This window comes from Haliotis cracherodii, unplaced genomic scaffold, assembly GCF_022045235.1.
Source record: "Haliotis cracherodii isolate W230 unplaced genomic scaffold, xgHalCrac1.p SCAF_16, whole genome shotgun sequence".
Classification (NCBI taxonomy): Eukaryota; Metazoa; Mollusca; class Gastropoda; order Lepetellida; family Haliotidae; genus Haliotis; species Haliotis cracherodii.
Window position 1 is genome coordinate 26,974,249 of NW_027266271.1, and position 23,802 is coordinate 26,998,050.

At 42.7% G+C, this 23,802-nt stretch overlaps 1 protein-coding gene across 2 annotated transcripts; it reads left to right on the forward strand.

Annotated features, from left to right (window-relative positions):
- Positions 1 to 1,847: 1,847 nt before the first annotated feature.
- Positions 1,848 to 13,798, forward strand: LOC139464033 (uncharacterized). 2 transcript variants are annotated; one of them, XM_071245549.1, is made up of 2 exons: positions 1,848 to 2,138; positions 13,410 to 13,798. In XM_071245549.1, exons 1-2 carry the CDS (start codon positions 1,886 to 1,888, stop codon positions 13,796 to 13,798), a joined length of 642 nt encoding a protein of 213 aa, XP_071101650.1. In that variant the 5' UTR covers positions 1,848 to 1,885. The 2 variants fall into 2 exon arrangements, with proteins under 2 accessions (XP_071101650.1, XP_071101649.1); XM_071245548.1 differs by lacking the exon at positions 1,848 to 2,138 and adding an exon at positions 10,333 to 10,623.
- The last annotated feature ends 10,004 nt before the right edge of the window (positions 13,799 to 23,802 follow it).

A 23,802-nucleotide genomic window follows, 5' to 3' on the forward strand; every position in this document is an offset into this window, starting at 1 on the left:
ACCGGACAGACCCTTGTGATGGGTCAGTCTTACGGGGATGTACAGTCAGTCTTAGAGGGGTGTACTGTGACTCTAAAGGAGTGTACAGTCAGTCTTAATGGGTGTACAGTCAGTCTTTAGAGGTGTACAGTCAGCCTTACATGGGTGTACAGTCAGCCTTACAGGGATGTACAGTCAGTCTTATAGGGGTGTACAGTCACTCTAAAGGGGTGTACAGACAGTCTTAAGGGTGTACAGTCAGTCTTACAAGATGTACAGTCAGTCTTATAGGGGTATTCAGGAATCCATCACGTCAGCCATGTTGATGGTCAAACCGCGTCTTTCTGTCTGTGGCCGTTGCCTTGTTCATTCCATCTTCCACAAGTTCAATCGGGTATCCACGGGATTGTAGATATGATTTCAGTTCTGCAAGTCGTATGTTCCTTGTAGACATATTTGACAAAATCATGCGGATGGAATGCTTCTTTTTGTATGACTCGGGTGACGAGATGAAAGATGTAGATACTGTTTAGTATATGTAGGCTTAAAAGTATAGATCTGTCTCTAGATCACGTCCACATAGTTTAATATGTTATAAAGCTTGCATCTGGTTCCAGTGGCTATACTAGTGTTTGGCTTGCTTGGGAAAAGGTGACGTTGTCGGATAGGTGGTGTTTGTCGAAGGATGTTGGTCAAGAGTTGGCAGCTAATTTTGTTGGAAGATTTCAAGCAGTTTGTGCGTTCTGAGATTAAGACTTATTTGGATGAACAGAAGGTGGGTCAGTAACAAATATCTGCAACCTTGACAGATAATTCCTCGGTTACTCACAGGAGTAACCTTAGGAAGGATCAGCTAGGGTAATTGTACAGTTAAGACTTATTTGGGTAATTCAGGTCAGAATAGGTCAGCTACTTCTGTTCAGGCGTGTTCGATTACTATCAATTCAGGTAGTTCGTTCCCTAGGAAGTCAGATTCCTTAGTTGGTTTGAAACAGGATTCAGGTTTGTCGTCAGGTGTTGTATGTAAATATTGACACAAGGCAGGTCATCTGATTTCAACGTGTCGTATACTCAAAGCCAAATGATGATCACAAACCACTCCCCATGCTTTTGTCCCAGTGTAATCTTATGTCATCAACACTGAGGATGAGTATGCGAGTGTCTCCTGCTGTTAGGGAGTAATTAACCTTTATTTCAAAAGGTCTGGCATTATTTCAACTGGATAAATCCACATTATGGCCAATTACTTTTCTGAGGGACACAGGGACACTCTATTCGTGACTTTGGAGGGCGTCCTCTAGTTTGGGTAGTGGTTTCAATAGAGGGGATTGGAGGAGTAACTGGTGTGTTAGATGTTTGTGTCAATTACTACTTACGGGATGAAATAAAATCTTAGAAGCAAGGTTTTACCACCGTAGTTTATCAGTACTGTGAATGAGTTTTCCATTCAGAAAACAACGCGATCTTAGCACTAAGATGATTGTAACGCCCATACCTTGGCATAGACTTACCACAGTCGTAGCGCTAAGGTTCTTTGGAACAACGGCACCCAGGTCTCTTATTACCGCTGGGCCTCATGTTCTGTTGGAAGCTTGTTCAAAGGATAAGGGTCATTGCGCTTATTATAGGGAATACGTTACTTCAGTCAACATTATTAAGACCCGAGACTGTCCTCCTTCAGTTTTGTCCTCTATACCATGTGACATTTACCTCACAGTTAACGAGAAACGTTTCCTAAAAACATGAAACGCGGTGTGATTCACAGAATGCAATTACCTTCAGCTTGAAATGTTTGGAAATGCGAACACCGCCGCCAACGCTCCATAGTTCTTTTTCGTCTGCGTTTTCCTAAGTATCGTCTGCTTCATTTGAGACGAAGACGCGGAGGGTAGCGGATGATGCGATCATGTCTCAAACTGTAACAGTTTCAATTTTACTATTAACCTGTTTGGGCTTTGTTTTGCAAGCACTGGCAGTGGACAGTGACAAATGTGTGCAAAGCTTTCTCAACGACGCCGGCGACCTTAACCCTGAGCGTTTCCAAGGTTACTGGTACGCCAGGTACTCTTACCTCCCGTACCGTCCAGGGTTCAGAGCCATTGATACTCAGTCCATCTATGTGTACATGCCAGGATCCAGGCGGTGGAACATAGCAGCGGGTGAGTAGGCTTGACGCAGTAGTATTCAAAACTGGATACTTACGCTGACAGATCCATCACACGACATCTGTGGAAGTGACACTGTTTTCCTGAGAAGTAGCATGGGGTTTAATGTTCAAATCCAACAAAAAAGTTTCTGTTTTAAACTTATTTCTCTTATAAAAAATTTTCATTAGTTTTCAGTTTAAGCATTTTGTTATTTTCTCACGAGTTGATTTCAAGATGATCATCAAGGTAATCATCTAAATTGATAAATAGTAGTTGTTAATAATTATGAAGAATAATCTGGTATAATAAATAATATATATCATCCTCTTGTCTTGATGACATATCAAATATCAAAAGACACGTGTGGGATCGACTGTATACCAACCCTCTCGGCAACACGTTTTGCAGATAATCAATAAGGATTTGGGTTAAATGACGCTTTTGGCAGTATTTCAGTCATATGAAGGGATGCACGCTTATTGTTTGGGGAAAAGACCAAAGTGGCGCAGATGGCGAAGGTCGACCTCTTTGCTTAACTCAACGAACACGAGTGTTGTATGCTGACGTGTATGCAGCTATCGATATATACACTTGAGTTTTAAATGAGCTTGGATGTTATCAAATAAGAAAAGTATGTTCTTTTACAAATATTGCTTTTGTACAAGATCAAACATGATGCATGATCCCTGTTCTATTCTGTATATACATACTAAAGATGAAAGGTAAATAACAAAGCTGAATAAGACCATTTCCGTTGGTACACGTCGTCGTTTGAACCTCATGGTGGTGATCACAATGCAAACTGCACCTTGGCTGCATTGAACGGTGACGTGTGATGAAGTGAAGTGGGGCTTAACGTCGCACTCATATCGAGACGAGGGTACACAGGTGTGTTCCTGCTTGTAGTAGTGCTGTTTCTGTAGTGTTAACCAACCATGCCCAGCTTAACATTAATACCCAACCCAGACACATTATACTGACTCCGAGCTGACCACTCCTTTCTATCCCTTTAATATCAAGTACCTTCTGTTAATGTCGTTTAGTATCAGGCGGCCAGGGGGTCGAACCACCGATCTTCCGGGCTTAAATGATTTGTGTGTGTTTGTTTGTTTGTTGTTTAACACCACACGCTATATGACAACGGTCTGAAAATAATCGAGTCTAAACCAGACAATCCAGTGATTGACCTCGATTCACGCAATTGGGATACGATGACATGCATCAACCAAGTCAGCGAGCCTGACCACCCGATCCCGTTAGTCGCCTCTCACGACAAGCATATTCGCCTTTTACGTATAGAAACAAATACGATTTGTAACTGGTAGGATTAGGAAAATGTTCACCGGATCGGGTGGTCGGGCTTGGTTGATGCATGTCATCTCAACCTAATTGCGTAAATCATTACTCATGATGTCAATCACTGGATTGCCTGGTCCAACGTCATATATTTACAGGCTGTAATATAGCTGGGATATGGCTCTGTGCAGAGTCAAACATCAAACAAACAATTAGTATGCCTTTAAGAGTTAATACTCAGCAAGGAAAACATTATTATATGTATTCATCATGGACATATAGGATATCGTATGCTTTAAAAAAGCAATACATTCATCATGGACATATGGGATACCGTATGCTTTAAAATAGCAATACATTCATCATGGACATATGGGATATTGTATGCTTTAAAAAAGCAGTACATTCATCATGGACATATGGAATATCGTATACTTTAAAATAGCAATACATTCATCGTGGAAATATGGGATATTGTATACTTTAATATAGCAATACATTCATCGTGGACATATAGGATATCGTATACTTTAAAATAGCAATATATTCATCGTGGACATATGGGATATCGTATACTGTAATATAGTAATACATTCATCATGGACATATGGGATATCGTATGCTTTAAAAAAGCAATACATTCATCATGGACATATGGGATATCGTATGCTTTGATATGGCAATTCATTCATCATGGACATATGGGATTTCGTATGCTTTAAAACAGCAATACATTCATCATGGACATATGGGATATTGTATACTTTAAAATAGCAATACATTCATCATGGACATATGGGATTTCGTATGCTTTAAAATAGCAATACATTCATCATTGACATATGGGATATCGTATGCTTTAAAATAGCAATTTATTCATCGTGGACATATGAAGTAATGTCCACATGAAGTAATACACATTTTATCGTTACCTGTTTCTCCTCCCCGCATACCAGATATTCCGATTCAAGTTATCAGTTTCGATGTGGATATAGTTTTACAGAAAGAAATAGCTGTACATATCACGGTAGTTGTAGGATCTTTGAAATGAAATACAGTAATGTTGAATATGAAATATAAGATACTTAGGCGAATAGTCGCAAAAAAAACAACGAAAAACGATGAGTGGTTTATTTCATGATAAAATATTGTTCTTTCATGACGTCATTTCTGGAGATTTGAACACGCTCGCAACTTGATGACGTCTAAATTGGACGACGTTATAGTTTTAGAGGGAAGTGCCTAGTGAGTTGTTCCCCATAGATGTAGCTGGGCTAAGCAGATATACGATATGGTCGAAACGATCGCATCCAAAAGTGAGCGAGATACGACAATCGCTATTGGGAGAAAAGGTGCAGATAATGACGTGAAAATTGTGAGAGTACAAAAACCCCTGTACATAAAATCGACATGCCCGCATTGCCGAGGTCGGATTGTAATCAGAGAGTCACGTAAGAAAAAAAAGACTCGTGGACGTTGTTCATCGGACACCAAAACACAGTGTTTTACTGTACGATAAACAACTCCCACTCGTCGTTTATTCCGTAATTAAAATGACACTCGGCAGATTCTGCCACGTTCCCCTTGGAATACGCTCATTGTCTCTCATATTAATATCATTAATGAGCACGGTTTCAACCTCTATATATAAGTAGTCCCTCGGATGTGATAGGAACATAGATTAAACCCTCAATTAATTCTGAAAATTCTCTCAACAAGGTACTTCTTTAAACAAAGTAAATACTATTTACTGTGCAGGGAGATTTCACTCATCCACATCTCATGCTCACATCAATGAAGTCAATGCAAACATAAAAATACAGATAACAAACATACCTCAGCCACCGTCAGTGCCACACATTCATCCTTATTCCAAATTGTTAAGATAACCGTCACCAAAATATACAGCCTATACATTTCCAATCGTGACCTCAAAGACGCTGCAAGCTCAGTTGCGAAATACTAGTAGAGTAGGACAAATATTGATGCAATGCATATCTAACACATTGACCAAACAATGCCATAGTATTCGCCTTTGTTATATGCTTGCGCACAGCCGGTAACTAATCATGAAACACACCAAGTGGCTCTTTTGCAACAGCTCAGTGAACTCACGCTATAATGATACGACACGAATTGTTCTCCTGTAAGTTGAAGTTTGTTTGGGATTCTGCTGCGTCACAGGAATGCTGAATGTTTGCACGAGATTGTGCACTGCTATCTTCCGTCAGTCAATAACACAAGATTGTCACCCTTTTTGAAAAAAAGAAAACCATAAATAGGTGGGAAGAGTAGGGCAGAATCCACGGGCAGTCATTCACCATAGTCACATGTAGCGTATACCAGGGCTAAGTAGGCCAGCTGGGTGCAATCAGGACCGCTTCTCACTTTGGCTCATGCACAACAGTAACTGTTTGTCGAGCCCTGACCTTATTTTGTATCCACAAGATCATTCCTCACTGCAGAGGTGACACATGTTTTGGCTCATAAGTTGCCTTTGCTAATTTCAAGGCCGAGATTTAAGCATTTATAAATTTCTGTAGTATAATGGTCCAAATGTCTCCCCTTGAAAACTGCTAACGAGCATGCCAACAACATGTACGACTTCCTGAACGGTGGCTTTGGTTTTAGTCTGAAGCTCTGAGCAGACATTATAAACAGCTAATGCCTTCCTCTCTCAGTACGTAGAACTGTCATGTCAGTGAATTCAGACTCAATCCCAGAAATTCAATATCTTGAGATGGAATACATTTTGACTATCAGAGTGGATAATGAACCCAAGCTCTTGCAACTGTGAAGTTGCCACAGACACATTGCCAGAGCATTCCTTAGTAAAGCAGTAGGGAACTACTGTGCAACCTCTATTGTACTGCTGAAGCTTGTAAATCCATACTGTGTCCATACTGGATGTTTTAATTCTTACTGGATGTTAAACTCTTAAATATTTAAAATGAGCCTGTAAGAGTTATCCCTCTGTTTCCTTACAAATAGGGAGGATACACATTCTCCCTCACACAGAACAGCCTCGACTGTTTCCTCTTTGTCAAGATGTTTCAGTGTCTATGGCCCCTTCCTCACTTGCAAGGGTGCGGTGGGGTAGCTTTGTGGTTAAAGTGTTCGCTCGTCATGCCGAAGGCCCTGGTTCGATTCCCATGGATACAATGTGCGAAGCCCATTTCTGGTGTCCCCCCGCCGTGATATTGCTGGAATATTGCTGAAAACCATACTCACTCACTCACTCACTCACTCACTCCTCGCCCGCAGAAACATTAATGTCTCTAGGTACAGATCAAACCAAATCAGACTCTTGCCTTAAGCCTGTATGACAACCAGATGCTGTATCTAATTCTGTGGCAATCCGATGTGATAGCCTGCCAGCTATAAGTGACATCTCTAGTTCTGCCTGCATATAAATCCGAATGAGGGAGATCGTTTGAAACCCTAAAACCACCAGTAATAGAAAACTAAGTCTGCTAACGAATTCCCAAAAAGCTTTCCTAGCTTTCCTAGCCCTGTTGCTCGAAGTCGTAGCTTTCCCCGATTCCGCCATATTTGAATTGCGTGGGCCATGTCCACTTAGTCCTAGAATCGCGTGCGGAACCTCTTTGTTTCTCATTCCTGCCATCCTTACGGCTGTCACCGGCCGACGTGTCCCTAATGTTATCAGCATGCAGTAAGTGATCACAACAATCCGTAGGAAAACAAAGATAACGGCTATCAATATCCCGCATTAAGCCAGTGTCTACATCACTGTGAATAAAGCCAGTGCTCACCACCTTGTGCTCTAATAAAGTTAACTTCCGTCAGTGTGGAAGTTCAACTGACTGACCATTGCGCACTGACGGAAGATAGCACTTCTCTAAAAAAACAGAAGCATTGTGACGTAGCAGAGTTGGCGAAGTTCCGCACAAAAGTGTCGAAGGTGTGACGCCAAATTCTTCTTTAGGAAGTGTTTCAAATTTATTGGATATCTCAAGTTGTGTCACCCATTCTAAACGGAAACAAAGATACCGTTTAACATATAGGCAAATATTAGTTTTAAATCTGGCTGTTGATTAGGTATTAATAGGGATGTATATTACAAGGCTATCATATCTGATCTCAAAAGTTAGGTATTGTCTATGGTTATACATTGTAATTATGTTTGAGTATTCTAAAAAAAGAAGCTTATATGATGGGGTGATTTTCGGATGAAAAATAATATAATTGAATTTCCTTGACAAAAGTTTGATTAGATTTATATTTGTACTAATTCCCTTATGTTGAAAACTTCTGAATCTCTGGTGGTGTGTAGGGTTGATTTGGATCGGCCATTCAGGAACATAGAGTTGAGGCCTGCCTCGTCTATTGTTTCGAAATGGCCCAAGATGGCGTCACGTCCGTTTCCTCCAGAAGTAGTTTGTTTTGCATATTCTTGAGGCTGAGGGGGAGGACTCATATATTTTGGAGAAGATTATTGATTCGCGAGATAATATAATAAAATTTAAACGTAGATCTACGTTGTAGGCTATTTGATCAGCTGGTTGAAGACAGGCCTCAATATATAAACAAAACTCGGGTTATCATGGTAATCAGAGGTTTTCTTTTTGTCCAAACTGCAAGGCGTTTATATTTTAATTTGCTGTAGTCGCCCTATCCAAGTTGAATTTCTCAACATCAATTATTGTTGTTTCTTCCTTTATTGGCATTGTTGGAGGAGGGAGGAGTTTTTTGTTGTTGTGGTTGGTAGGCAAAGCAATGATGAAGGCGTTCTTTTGGGAGAGTGGCCGGGGTGGCCCTGGAAAGGGCTGTTGGAAACAAACTGGACAAGGCTTGTCTCTGTTTTACATTACTTTCCTTGATCTCGATACTAGATAATAATACGGTCCACTCCAACAGTCGGGTACGTCAATTCCGGTGTATCGAGACGACATGGTTGATCTCTCATTAAGTGCTAGGACTGTGACGGTGTGCTCTGCTTCGCTCTTTTTTTATAGAAGCGGCACTGGAACCCTGCTACCTGATTGGTCGAAAACGTAGCGCGCTGATTGGTCCGTTCCGGCGCCTGATCTGAGCCTCGGTTTTTCCAACCGGACAGACCCTTGTGATGGGTCAGTCTTACGGGGATGTACAGTCAGTCTTAGAGGGGTGTACTGTGACTCTAAAGGAGTGTACAGTCAGTCTTAATGGGTGTACAGTCAGTCTTTAGAGGTGTACAGTCAGCCTTACATGGGTGTACAGTCAGCCTTACAGGGATGTACAGTCAGTCTTATAGGGGTGTACAGTCACTCTAAAGGGGTGTACAGACAGTCTTAAGGGTGTACAGTCAGTCTTACAAGATGTACAGTCAGTCTTATAGGGGTATTCAGGAATCCATCACGTCAGCCATGTTGATGGTCAAACCGCGTCTTTCTGTCTGTGGCCGTTGCCTTGTTCATTCCACCTTCCACAAGTTCAATCGGGTATCCACGGGATTGTAGATATAATTTCAGTTCTGCAAGTCGTATGTTCCTTGTAGACATATTTGACAAAATCATGCGGATGGAATGCTTCTTTTTGTATGACTCGGGTGACGAGATGAAAGATGTAGATACTGTTTAGTATATGTAGGCTTAAAAGTATAGATCTGTCTCTAGATCACGTCCACATAGTTTAATATGTTATAAAGCTTGCATCTGGTTCCAGTGGCTATACTAGTGTTTGGCTTGCTTGGGAAAAGGTGACGTTGACGGATAGGTGGTGTTTGTCGAAGGATGTTGGTCAAGAGTTGGCAGCTAATTTTGTTGGAAGATTTCAAGCAGTTTGTGCGTTCTGAGATTAAGACTTATTTGGATGAACAGAAGGTGGGTCAGTAACAAATATCTGCAACCTTGACAGATAATTCCTCGGTTACTCACAGGAGTAACTTTAGGAAGGATCAGCTAGGGTAATTGTACAGTTAAGACTTATTTGGGTAATTCAGGTCAGAATAGGTCAGCTACTTCAGGCGTGTTCGATTACTATCAATTCAGGTAGTTCGTTCCCAAGGAAGTCAGATTCCTTAGTTGGTTTGAAACAGGATTCAGGTTTGTCGTCAGGTGTTGTATGTAAATATTGACACAAGGCAGGTCATCTGATTTCAACGTGTCGTATACTCAAAGCCAAATGATGATCACAAACCACTCCCCGTGCTTTTGTCCCAGTGTAATCTTATGTCATCAACACTGAGGATGAGTATGCGAGTGTCTCCTGCTGTTAGGGAGTAATTAACCTTTATTTCAAAAGGTCTGGCATTATTTCAACTGGATAAATCCACATTATGGCCAATTACTTTTCTGAGGGACACAGGGACACTCTATTCGTGACTTTGGAGGGCGTCCTCTAGTTTGGGTAGTGGTTTCAATAGAGGGGATTGGAGGAGTAACTGGTGTGTTAGATGTTTGTGTCAATTACTACTTACGGGATGAAATAAAATCTTAGAAGCAAGGTTTTACCACCGTAGTTTATCAGTACTGTGAATGAGTTTTCCATTCAGAAAACAACGCGATCTTAGCACTAAGATGATTGTAACGCCCATACCTTGACATAGACTTACCACAGTCGTAGCGCTAAGGTTGTTTTGAACAACGGCACCCAGGTCTCTTATTACCGCTGGGCCTCATGTTCTGTTGGAAGCTTGTTCAAAGGATAAGGGTCATTGCGCTTATTATAGGGAATACGTTACTTTAGTCAACAATATTAAGACCCGAGACTGTCCTCCTTCAGTTTTGTCCTCTATACCATGTGACATTTACCTCACAGTTAACGAGAAACGTTTCCTAAAAACATGAAACGCGGTGTGATTCACAGAATGCAATTACCTTCAGCTTGAAATGTTTGGAAATGCGAACACCGCCGCCAACGCTCCATAGTTCTTTTTCGTCTGCGTTTTCCTAAGTATCGTCTGCTTCATTTGAGACGAAGACGCGGAGGGTAGCGGATGATGCGATCATGTCTCAAACTGTAACAGTTTCAATTTTACTATTAACCTGTTTGGGCTTTGTTTTGCAAGCACTGGCAGTGGACAGTGACAAATGTGTGCAAAGCTTTCTCAACGACGCCGGCGACCTTAACCTTGAGCGTTTCCAAGGTTACTGGTACGCCAGGTACTCTTACCTCCCGTACCGTCCAGGGTTCAGAGCCATTGATACTCAGTCCATCTATGTGTACATGCCAGGATCCAGGCGGTGGAACATAGCAGCGGGTGAGTAGGCTTGACGCAGTAGTATTCAAAACTGGATACTTACACTGACAGATCCATCACACGACATCTGTGGAGGTGACACTGTTTTCCTGAGAAGTAGCATGGGGTTTAATGTTCAAATCCAACAAAAAAGTTTCTGTTTTAAACTTATTTCTCTTATAAAACATTTTCATTAGTTTTCAGTTTAAGCATTTTGTTATTTTCTCACGAGTTGATTTCAAGATGGTCATCAAGGTAATCATCTAAATTGATAAATAGTAGATGTTAATAATTATGAAGAATAATCTGGTATAACAAATACATTATCATCCTCTTGTCTTGATGACATATCAAATATCAAAAGACACGTGTGGGATCGACTGTATACCAACCCTCTGGGCAACACGTTTTGCTTATAATCAATAAGGATTTGGGTTAAAAGACGCTTTTGGCAGTATTTCAGTCATATGAAGGGATGCACGCTTATTGTTTGGGGAAAAAACCAAAGTGGCGCAGATGGCGAAGGTCGACCGCTTTGCTTAACTCAACGAACACGAGTGTTGTATGCTGACGTGTATGCAGCTATCGATATGTACACTTGAGTTTTAAATGAGCTTGGATGTTATCAAATAAGAAAAGTATGTTCTTTTACAAATATTGCTTTTGTACAAGATCAAAACATGATGCATGATCCCTGTTCTATTCTGTATATACATACTAAAGATGAAAGGTAAATAACAAAGCTGAATAAGACCTTTTCCGATGGTACACGTCGTCGTTTGAACCTCATGGTGGTGATCACAATGCCAACTGCACCTTGGCTGCATTGAACGGTGACGTGTGATGAAGTGAAGTGGGGCTTAACGTCGCACTCATATCGAGACGAGGGTCCACGGGTGTGTTGCTGCTTGTAGTAGTGCTGTTTCTGTAGTGTTAACCAACCATGCCCAGCTTAACATTAATACCCAACCCAGACACATTATACTGACTCCGAGCTGACCACTCCTTTCTTTCCCTTTAATATCAAGTACCTTCTGTTAATGTCGTTTAGTATCAGGCGGCCAGGGGGTCGAACCACCGATCTTCCGGGCTTAAATGATTTGTGTTTGTTTGTTTGTTTGTTGTTTAACACCACACTCTACATGACAACGGTCTGAAAATAATCGAGTCTAAACCAGACAATCCAGTGATTGACCTCGATTCACGCAATTGGGATACGATGACATGCATCAACCAAGTCAGTGATCCTGACCACCCGATCCCGTTAGTCGCCTCTCACGACAAGCATATTCGCCTTTTACGTATAGAAACAAATACGATTTGTAACTGGTAGGATTAGAAAAATGTTCACCTTTGAAAAAATGGATGATTTAGAGACGATAGTAGAGACGATAGTGTAACATGTACCGTTCCGGATCGGGTGGTCGGGCATGGTTGATGCATGTCATCTCAACCTAATTGCGTAAATCATTACTCATGATGTCAATCACTGGATTGCCTGGTCCAACGTCATATATTTACAGGCCGTGACATAGCTGGGAGATGGCTCTGTGCAGAGTCAAACATCAGACAAACAATTAGTATGCCTTTAATAGTTAATACTCAACAAGGAAAACATTATTATATGTATTCATCATGGACATATGGGATATCGTATGCTTTAAAAAAGCAATACATTCATCATGGACATATGGGATACCGTATGCTTTAAAATAGCAATACATTCATCATGGACATATGGGATATTGTATGCTTTAAAATAGCAATACATTCATCGTGGAAATATGGGATATCGTATACTTTAATATAGCAATACATTCATCGTGGACATATGGGATATCATATACTTTAAAACAGCAATTCATTCATCGTGGACATATGGGATATCGTATACTGTAATATAGTAATACATTCATCATGGACATATGGGATTTCGTATGCTTTAAAATAGTAATACATTCATCATGGACATATGGGATATCGTATGCTTTGATATGGCAATTCATTCATCATGGACATATGGGATTTCGTATGCTTTAAAACAGCAATACATTCATCATGGACATATGGGATATCGTATGCTTTAATATAGCAATACATTCATCATGGACATATGGGATATCGTATGCTTTAAAATAGAAATACATTCATCATGGACATATGGGATATCGTATGCTTTAATATAGCAATACATTCAAAATGGACATATGGGAAATCATAAGCTTTAAAACAGCAATACATTCATCATGGACATATGGGATATCGTATGCTTTAATATAGCAATACATTCATCATGGACATATGGGATATCGTATACTTTAATATAGCAATACATTCATCGTGGACATGGGATATCGTATGCTTTAAAATAGCAATACATTCATCATGGACATATGGGATATCGTATGCTTTAAAATAGCAATACATAGCATTCAATTTTGCACAATGCATGTCAGGTCGATGTTCCGATCAACATACTGACTTTCCTGAAGAGAACACACTGAACGACTGCGTTACCTGTGGAGCCGCCTTGTGGTTGAACCGTTCGCTCGTCACGCCTAAGACCCGTGTGAAGCTCATTTCTGGTGTCCCCGCCGAGTCATTGCTGGAATATTGCTAAAAGCGGCGTAAACCTCACTCATAATCACCGTAACCTTGATCACATAGTTGTTAGATTGGGAAAACATTAGAACGCGAGTGAACCTTTAAAGGATCTGTGTCGAAAACATCGGATGTGGAAACTAAAATATAAATTGTGAAAGAACTTCACATGTACTGAATGTCAGTATTTGATTTCCGTTTCCCAGGTTTGAGTATCATTGATGGACTGTGTTACCGACGCGTTGTCAACGTCACTGTCGACAGCCCAGGCACCCGGCTGTTCAAGGACTTTACCTATTTCCACCACGTCGTTGCCACAGACTGCGACAATTACGCTGTGGCCCTTTTCTGCTGGGGGGTCAACCTCGCCGGCAAATGTGAGAACGGAGATATTCAAACCATCGTCCTCACCCGTTCCCCTCAAGACCTTAGGAAGACTAACGTCTGGGGGAAGGTCACCGCCGACGTCAAAGACTGCGCAGACCCATCACAGTTAACAGATGTTCTCCAAGAACACATCTGCGCATGTCGGGATTCCGATAATATCACTCTGGGGGTGGGCAGCACGTGCCCTGACAGAGTGCCAAATGTTTAAAAAATATCCCTGTCTTTGCTTGAATTTGTATCATCATAAATAAGGTTCTTCCTCCTTGACTGATCCTGATGAAATTGATTGGTTGTTTAACGCCGCACTCAGCAATGTTGCAGCTATATGGCGGCGGTCTGTAAATAATCGAGTCTGGACCAGACAATCCAGTGATTAATATCATGAGCATCGATCCACGCAATTGGGATCGATGACATGCATCATCCAAGTCACCGAGCCTAACCACCCGGTCCCGTTAGTCGCCTTTTACGACAAGCATGAATTGCTGAAGACCTATTCTACCACGGGTCTCCACCTTGATGAAACATACAAGAAATGTGTAAGTGATCAAATGGAGATGAACCTCCGAGGCTGACACCAGTCTGCCAAAACTAGAGGTCAATAGTGTGAGCATCAATCCACGCCGTCGTCGTACACAACCCAAGGTCGATGATGAGGCATGTTCAGTCTGATCACCCATGATAAATACCACAACCAAATGAATCCGATCTTACCTTTATTTTGGACCTGCAAAAACGCAAAGCGGCGATTCTACTCCGTTGTGCTTATATCCTCATGGAGGATTCCGGGGCAAAGTGGGTCCCTCACATCTCAAGATCCGACGAAAGAGGATACTAGGGTGGTCAGAATCGATGACCTGCTGATAGCACGTCATTTTGTCTCGCGGGTTGTTGTTCATGTTTTGAGTCACTGGTTTTCCTGGTCCAAACTCTATCACACTACACAGGCCGATCCGACTATACTGGAATATTGTTATAACCATCCAATCATCAGTAGACAAACTCCTTCGCAGTGCCCCCAGGTGGCGCTCGTGCCTCGCTCCCTTTACGTGCTAGCAAGAGATGTACGAGTCTTTGTTTGTTGTTTAACGCAGTACCTAACAGTATTATGACGGCGGTCTGTAAATAATCGAGTCTGGCCCAGACAATCCATCCACTGACATCAAAAGCATCGACCTACGTAACTGGGATACAAGTCATGCACCAATAAAGTTGGTCAATGGTCAACATGGGTTGGGCACCTGGATCTTCACGAGGCAGGTACGAGCGACAATTGCACCGCTGTGTATGTGCTGCTGCGATGTGGGACTAAGGCCTGATCTGTCCAGGAAATATTGAAGTTCACAGACTAAGATGTTTTTTATTTCGTCAGAATGTAGGCCAGCGGTCAAATACACAACATGCAATTGTGAAGAGAATATATGGATGTCAACTTCGTTATAATGAGGAACACAACGTTTCGGAGTATATGCTTACTCCTTCATCAGGTCCAACATGGGATTGCCTAAAAGTCTGGCCAAGAAAAGTCGGGCCGGGCCGGGCCGGGCCGGGCCGGGCCGGGCCAGCGGGTAATACTAAAAATGGATTGCAGAATAATAAAACGAAACATGCATATCTAGGTAGATCTCAAATGTCCACAAACGTATAGTTTTGCTCATTTAATTGAGTTTGAATCAAAATGCATCTTCAACAATGTAATAAACTGATAATTATGACTACGTACCGTCAGTCCTCGTAGAAAGTCAGTATCTTGACGTTCGTTCGTTCGTTCTTTCGGGGATTTAACGTGCGCTTTCCGCATGTAATAAATTACATTTAGCGTATCTCGCACACGGGGAAGTACTTATACTAAATAGGAAAAAAAAGCGTAATGAATAAATAAGAAGTGCGACCCCCAAAAAATGTAAATTAAGTAAACCTAAAAATTTAATCTAGGGGGTTGGGTTTGGCTGGGTGGGGTGGGGGTTGTAAATGAAAAATAATAATGTGAAAAGGTGGGCTTGGGGGGGACCGGGGGGGGGGGGGGGGGGGGGCGGGGGTGGGTGTGTGGTCAAGCGTGGAAGGGAACGGCGTTGGCTGGAGAGCTGGTGTGGAGAAGGAAGTTACTGCTTCATCCCAGCCAGGGGCCTCCTGGCTAGGTCGAGCTCTCCTAGAGGAAGAGCTCGGAACAGTGCGGTGGTGAGGCGGGCGGCGGCGTTGGTGATGAAGAGCGGGCTGACTGGGAGATCACAGTCAACCAGGAACTCCGAGAGATCCTGGTAGCTGTGGATCTCGTGCTCAACCTTTCTTCACCACAGTACTGCACCAGCACCAAGGGTGGGCGTGGGCGGTTGCTTGGGTAAATATTGCCGCTCTCATTCTGGTAGCAGGGGTTAGGGTGGACCTTGTGCTGCTCCAGGATGAGGTCTGCCTCCTGTACAAGGTGGGCACGGACATCTACCTCAACATCTTGTACCGGAACCGGGTCGGTTTGGACTTGGCTGGTGTTGAGGGAGGGGCCTGGTGTTATGGCGGTCTGCGTTTCCGTGGTCTTGCAGGTTGGAGGTGTTGGGAGGGGGTGGGGGGTGGGGGGGGGGGGGGGGGGGGGAGGGGGGGGGGGAGAGTCAGGGGAGAAGACACTTTTCTTCTTTCTCTTTTTCCTCCCCTGGCCAGTCCCTACCGGCGTGCGAAAGGGCTCCTCCCCTCTTGATTCGAGAGGAGCGAGTTCCAGTGCAGCTGTCGGGGACGGAGGGGTGGTGGGAAGGCTCTCCTGGATCTCCATGGGGGCGATTGGTGGAGACTTCTTCACTGTAGGCGGCCTGGCCTTCTGTACCGGGCGTGGTGCAGCAGGGGTAGGGACCGGGGTCCTCATCTCCTTAGGCTTGGTGTTGGTCGGAGCCTTGACCAGAGGCCTTTTCCTTTGGCCTAGGTCAAAGGAGATGGAGAGGGTGGATGAGTTGGACTTGTACGAAGTCCGGAGGGAGAAGTCCCCAACCCTGTAAGCCAGCAAGGGCTCCAGGATGGCAACTAGCTCCCTAGGTAGCGATAGAGCGATATCTCTCATGGTAGAGCGTGGGTTGCGAGCGAGGAAGGACACGTCTGCACGGGGCGAGTGTCCAAGCCGAGATGTGTCTTGACTGTGTGTTTTCTTGGATGAGAAAGTTTCTCACCGACCTTAGCGTGGAGGTGCGTGATGTCCTGGGCAGGAAATCAAAGTGTTTTGACTGCTATTCTTTCATTAATTAACGAGTTAGGCATCCCTAATTAACGTGTACTAATTCATGTTAAACCAACACAGGATGTTTACTGGAAGTGGATATTCGCTAATGTCATAGGGCTGACACGACACGTGTTAGTAACTGTCCTAGCACTTCTAAAGTTACTGAACATTCTTTACACCTAAAGACTAGTATTATATCTACCTATATGCCACTTTAGTGTCTCATATTGCGGTAGTTAAACAAAACACGGTGCTCAAAGTGAAGCCCTTTTCCCTCTACATTATCAACATAGGCTCTATCAAAGGTGTTTGAATTGTGTTGGGTCCGACTTGGCCCGGGCTGTCAAAATTAACTTTAAACACATAGATGTATCAAGAAATGTGTTTACTTCTATAGATTGTTGTTGTTGCATAAGGTGTTTAAAGGGTCGCCTTCTGCCTAGGCAATTTCGGCTGACATGTCCCTCTTTGGGACTCCTGTGTGTGAGTAGGGTACACATATCTATTGTGAGTTTGGTGTTCACATAATTTCTGTTTTTGCATTGATATGATTTCTATTTTCTAACATTGATATGATTTCTTTCTATCCTTGACTGCTCTGTTTATATACGTTCGAGTAGCTGTCCATCTCTCTCTCTGAAATAGAGTAAGTTTGGCCTTCGCTATTGCATCTCTTGGCTTTAGGAGATCTATGACAGATAGTGGATCTGACTGCAATTCTTGTTTTAATCAAGCCAGGGCTGGGGCATGTTCTTGACATTCTAGTAACACGTGATCAATGGTTTCAGCCTGATTGCAAGCTGAACAAACCTTGTCATAGTGCTTTTTGTGACCGAGTCGAGGCGTGAGATAGCAACTTCAATTTTCCTTTCTTTTGAGTATGAGTTTGGCTTTTGTTGGACCTTGGGTTGAATTTTGTATAGCCATCTACCGATCTTACTTGCGTCCCATTGGGCTTGCCATCTTTCTGCTATGGAGGCTTTGATTTTGCTTTTTATCTCTAGTTTACTAAAGGGAATAGGCTGTATATCCGCTTTGTCTAGAGCTAGCTTCGCCAGTGAGTCTACTTTTTTCATTTCCATGAATATCTATGTGAGAGGGGATCCAAAACAGCTCCACCTGTTGCCCTTGGTCCGATAGTTTTGTATATTCGTATAGAATATTGTTGACTGTGTTTGGCCTGGAGTTTCTGCCACTGATGGCCTGAAGTGCACTTAGCGAGTCTGATAGGACGACTGCCTTTGCTTCCGGAAGTTCCGGTATGAGTTTGTGTGCATGATGAATTGCCTCCAATTCAGCCGTGAATACTGACTGACCATCAGGCAAGCGAACTGAATGTGCTTGGGGTTTGGAGCTGTGGATATGGATCCCGTAACCAGCACTGTTGTTGATAGGATTCTTGGATCCATCAGTGTATATATGGGCCCAGCTCTCCCAGGTAGTTTGAATTTTAGTGATAGCTACTGATCGTAGTAGGGTTGGGTTTTCTTTTTTAGTGACTTCTGATGTTAAAGCAGTGTCAACTTTGGGAGTTTTTGAAGTCCACGGAGGGTGTAACCCTTTGTAGTGACTTTCTGGAGGCTGAATGTCATCACAATTGTGACTTCGAATGAGTTCACGTACTAATATCCCAGATGGCTTTAGTGAGGGATTGTTTCGAGCTAGGGCTTAATCTCGAGCGTTTTTGTCTTGCCATATCTTTTTAACCAAAGGGTTTGATGTTCTTCCCCAGAACGATGATATTGCCTGCTCTCTTCTTAGTTTCAATGGGAGTTCTCCCGTTTCTACTTGTAGTGCTTCTAGTGAGGTGCCTGTTGCGCTTGTGGCCAGCATTAGGGCTTTGTATTGTATTCTGTCTAGGCGCCTCAAGACAGTATTTGATGCTGAATGAAAAGCCTCACAACCATAGTCAATTTTTTATCTGATAAGAGATTTGTAGAGGTCCAGCTGAGTGTCCCTCGATGTGCCCCAAGATGTGCCTGAAATAGCCCGTAATACGTTCAGGTCTTTTTGACATCTGTTTTCCACATATTCTATATGTTTGCGCCAAGTGAGGCGTTGATCAAGGATCGCCCCAAGAACTATTGCAGATTTTTCGAATTTGATAGGTTTGCCTTTTATGGAGGTATCATAGCATCTTTCCCCCGGCGTTTGAATAGAACTCAACATTTTTTCACTTGAAAGGGTGAATCCCCATTAATTCTATTTATTCTATAGATTAGTTTTATATCAACCTATAAAGCACGTTATAATGTCACAGTCCTTCGTATTTAAAGAAAACTAGGTGCTCAAAGTGTAGCCCTTTTCCCTCTACATTCTCAGAGACACTTTGGATTTCAGGATAAGCTTCTCCCTCAATCCTGCTTAATGTTTCTTAATTATATATGTGTGTGTTTAGGAAAACAGGAGACTGTTGTAATCTGCCATACCGCTAGAATACGTGCTGCATTTCCGAGCAGCCACTTCCGACAAAGCTCGTAATGTGAAAACACACTATTGTCCTGATGGTCAAAAGACGCCGTCAATTAAAGTTTTTAACCACCCGGGCCAAGTCGATCCGACAGGTAGAATGATACGCAGGATGCAAAAGAAGGTACTGCTCGTAAAAAAACACAAGTACAGTACAGAAACTGAAGTAAGCTGTGCAGGTTTACCTATCTAGGTTTTCTGTATGCTTACACATCATCACGTCATACTGTGTTGAATTACTTTTTCTTATTCTAATATTGCTAATGTTTGTCAGGGGCCAGTGATGGTATGGTTTTATGGAATAGCAAAGGCAGCAATCAACAAATCTGTGGCACCATTTCTTCTACCATACGGGGGCACGGGTGGCCCAGGCGTCTAAGGCGCCGCGATTCGCTGTGCAGAGTTGCGTCCCTTGGGCATGCCAGAAACCTATGATTGTGGGTTCGAATCCCGGTTCGCCCCGATTATGTTTCTAGGTTTGTCAGCACCATACCCATGCTCGTGGGTTTCACCGAAGTGGTAAACGTCTGAGACCTGCATCACTTCGGGCTTTCGTCCCACATTAAGCTGACACGCCGCGATATAACTGGAATATTGTTAAAAGCAGCGTTAAACCCCAACTCACTCACTCACTCACTCTTCTACCATACAGTGACTATAAACCTGTAATTAGATGTTATATCAAAAACCTAATGCAGAAGAAGTGGGACACTCAAGTGGGTATAAATAAATTACATGCAATAAAAGCAAATATCGGTTACACCTACTTGGGCTGTCAGTCCAGATTTGAAGAGGTCATTATGCGATGATGTCGTATTGGCCATTCACGTTATACACATGAGTATTTGTTGGAAGGTGAAGATCCTCCATTCTGTGTCCCTTGTGATGAAAGAATCACAGTCAAGCATGTCCTGCTTGACTGTATCGATTTTTCTAGCACAAGGGATAATTATTTCCAGGTTTCATCCATACAGGATCTTTTTAATGTAAGTTCTCGTTTAATTCTTGGATTTTTAAAAGATATAGACTTGCTTGATAAATTTTGATATGTATTGTTGTAAAAAGTATATTTTCTAATTAGGAAGAATGAATTAATAATTGTGATTGTTAATGGCTGTACCTTCAAAGGGGGTTGAAGTAACGTAAAATAATTGTCCCCCTGAGAGGGTTCATAAGTCCTATTTCATTCAAAGTATTTTTCATTTTCCTAGGTTTTAATCGCAGAATACTTGTTTGTTTTTAAATGCTTTGGCTTAAACTTTCTAACAATCACCAGTAGCCAGAGGGATGGTGTAAATCCTGCTGGGATAACACGCAGGAAGCAGATGTACCGTAAGTCCCCATGGTCCCTTGTGTGGTGGCTTTGGTTGCTGGTGATCACTAGCCAATTTCTATAATGTATTGTACTGAAAAGTCAAAATGTTATAGTTACTTACTAGTTTTATATGTATAGCTGTGATAATCTAGCTCTTTTACTGTCCATTGACGACAGATTTTATATATTTATAGTTATATTTATGTATTATTACTGTACAACTTCATTTAGTCACGATATGGCTGAAATATTGCCGATGTGACTATAAATGTTAACTCACTCACTCACTCACTAAATGTTGATCTACCAAATAAAGAGTTGTGATCTTTGGTGCCGGACCTGCAAACAAATCGAAATTATGTTTCACTATTGACCCCGACCCTATCGAAACTGTAGATTCATATAACTAACTACCTTGGCCTAAAACTACACAGGAATAGACGATGTATACAAGCAGTCAAATCTCGGTCAGAAAACGCAACTAAAGCCATGTTCAGCCTACTCATGAAGCCCCGAAATGTTACTTTGCCATTAGATTGCCTCTTATCTGCCTTTGATGAAATCGTCGTCCCTTTACTATTATATGGTGTCGAGATCTGGGAATACGAGAATCTAACTATTATAGAAAGGGTTCATCTAAAATTTCCTAAATTAGTTACTAGACTGAAAAGCATAAGTCCAAACTTTATGTTGTACAGCGAATGGGGTATTGGACACTGTTCCTGGCTCAAGTGCCCTCAACCACCAGATTACCTTCTTCCACCGACGTGACCGCCCCCGTGGTCTAGTGGTAGCGCGTCCGCCCGGGGAGCGGAAGTCCCGGGGTTCGAACCCCGACCGCGTCATACCAAAAGACGTTAAAAGATGGTACTTGTTGTTATCCTGTCTGGCGCTCGGCATTAAGGGGCTAAAACAAGGACTCGTCGGCTCGGAGTCAGTATACTGTGTCTTAGTGGGGTATTCATGTTCAACTGCGGCATGGTATCTCAGTGGGTTAGCTCTATAAATCGTCATCAGTCCGGATTAGTACAAGCAGCCACATACACACGTGCATGCACGTCGCAATATAATTATAAGTACAATAATTTTTGACGCGACGTTAAACCCCATTCACCTCACCGTCCACCGACATAGGGACGCAACCCACGACAAACACTTTACCCAATTATGTCGCCTCTTACGACAAGCCATGGGGTGCCGAGGACACATTCTACCCCGGGCCCCAGGGAAGTCCAGGAACTCATCACATTTGGGTATCTAAATATATCTAAATATATCTGAGCAGAATTATTTATTATCGTTAATATCGTCATTACATATTTATAATCGTTAAAATCATACTTCAATCTGTTTCAGTTTAAACTTGTACTAACTTGTGTCTTAAGTGTACAATATACAGCTAACAAGCTCAATGACAGGTATTAGGGATGTCATTTGATTGTTACATCACGGTAACCGAAACGTCACAATGATCAGCAAAGCTGCAATCTCAATGTAGCGATGTGACCCGTGAAGATCCGGGGTTTAATAGGTCTTCAACGACCCATTCTTGCGGTAAAAGGCATTTTCCCGAGGCAAGAGAGTCAACTGACTATAAAAGTCCAGTTTCCACCCCATTCGTGACCAACTCGTGTTATTCCGGGACAAGCCGAATAGCGACTCGTGCCCCTCTCATGGCCATTTCTGCGACCGGGTTCCGTCTTGGCGCAAACGGGCACACCTAAAACAGTTGTCAACTCGTTGCGTAATATTTCCCCATATATGACATATATTTCAAATGCAATTTAAAGCACATCGGAATGTGTGGAAGTATACGGTATGATTGAACACATTTCACTATGTCTTGGGTATATTTTTAGATGCAAGACATATGTAAAGTAAAAAAAATATTGCTGTGGGATTCTTTGATGAAGAACGTGAAGCCATACGCGGATTCTGATTAGTTTGTAGTATTTTCACACATAACATTCATCGATAGGGGGACGAGTCTTCTTGAAGGTTACAGAAAGGGGCGAGTGGTGACGAATGTTTCCACCCTTCCTGAACAAGGCTGGTATTATGCAGTTAGATTTTGGCTGGACTAACGAGTCTATGCATAGTCCAATCAAAATCGCCCAATGAAATCGAAATCCGGTTCGGAAACTGAAATGCAGATTTCTATTGATTGCAGGGTTTACAAAACATGTACACCGCCAACTCGTTGTCAACAGATATTTTCCAAATCTTTTCATGTTTTTAATCAAGGTGCTCAAGTGATTTGATGAACTTCGCGATGTAAGACCCGTTGTATCACAATATAGACATTGATTTTTTATCAGATCGTCTTGACTGTAAGCCGCCAGTAGTTGTGTGCAGTAGTTTGGGGCCGATCCTGGCTTCTGATTGGTCGAGAGGATCTGTGACGTCACTTCCGGTTTCGGTGCGCAGGGCATGATGGGAGGTGCGTGTGCATCCAAGATGACGGCACATCCGTTTCCGGTGGCTTGCGCAGCTCCAAGAGGACGTCACATCCGTTTCCGGGAAGGAGGGAAAACCCGGAGAGGCGGTCGTAAAAGGTGAACGGATCAAAGGTTGAAAGAAGCGCGTCAAAAATCTTCTTTTTTTTTGTTGTTCTAAAAATAGACGTGTCGTCGGCGGCGGCGGAAGGGAAGGGAGGAGGAGGAAGGAGGGAGGAGGAGGAGGGAGGGAGGAGGGATTCAGGGAGGGAGGAAGGCGGGAGGAGAGTCGAGTTCTTTGTTTTGTTTTGTTTTGGTGTGTGTGTGGCGATGGCATGTGGAGATGATAGTTCACTGAGACGAGCTTATCAAAGTTATCAAACACAGTCGACGACTCTGCCACTTTGTTGCTAGGTTGACGTCATATCGGCGAAGAATCTTGCAACAACATGTCACAAATCATGTCATCGGGTATGGTGATGTGTTTGTCAACTTTGAGGTGTAAGGTTTCGTTCCACAAGGCGATCGTGTATTGTAGCCCACGATGACAGTCGTTTGTCTAAGTTAAAAGTCACGCGATTATGCTACGAAGCCCATGAAGGTGAAACCATCAAGTACATCTCCATCAACCCCCTGTGGACACGTTGTTTGAACTGAAAGGACTGATCCAATGTCGTGTCCTACCTCCGAAACGACTCTACCATCCACTACTGCCTTACAGATCGGGTGACAAACTGCTCTGTCCTTTGTGCCGCACGTGTGCCGATACCCGGTCAGACTCCCCCTGCCAGCAC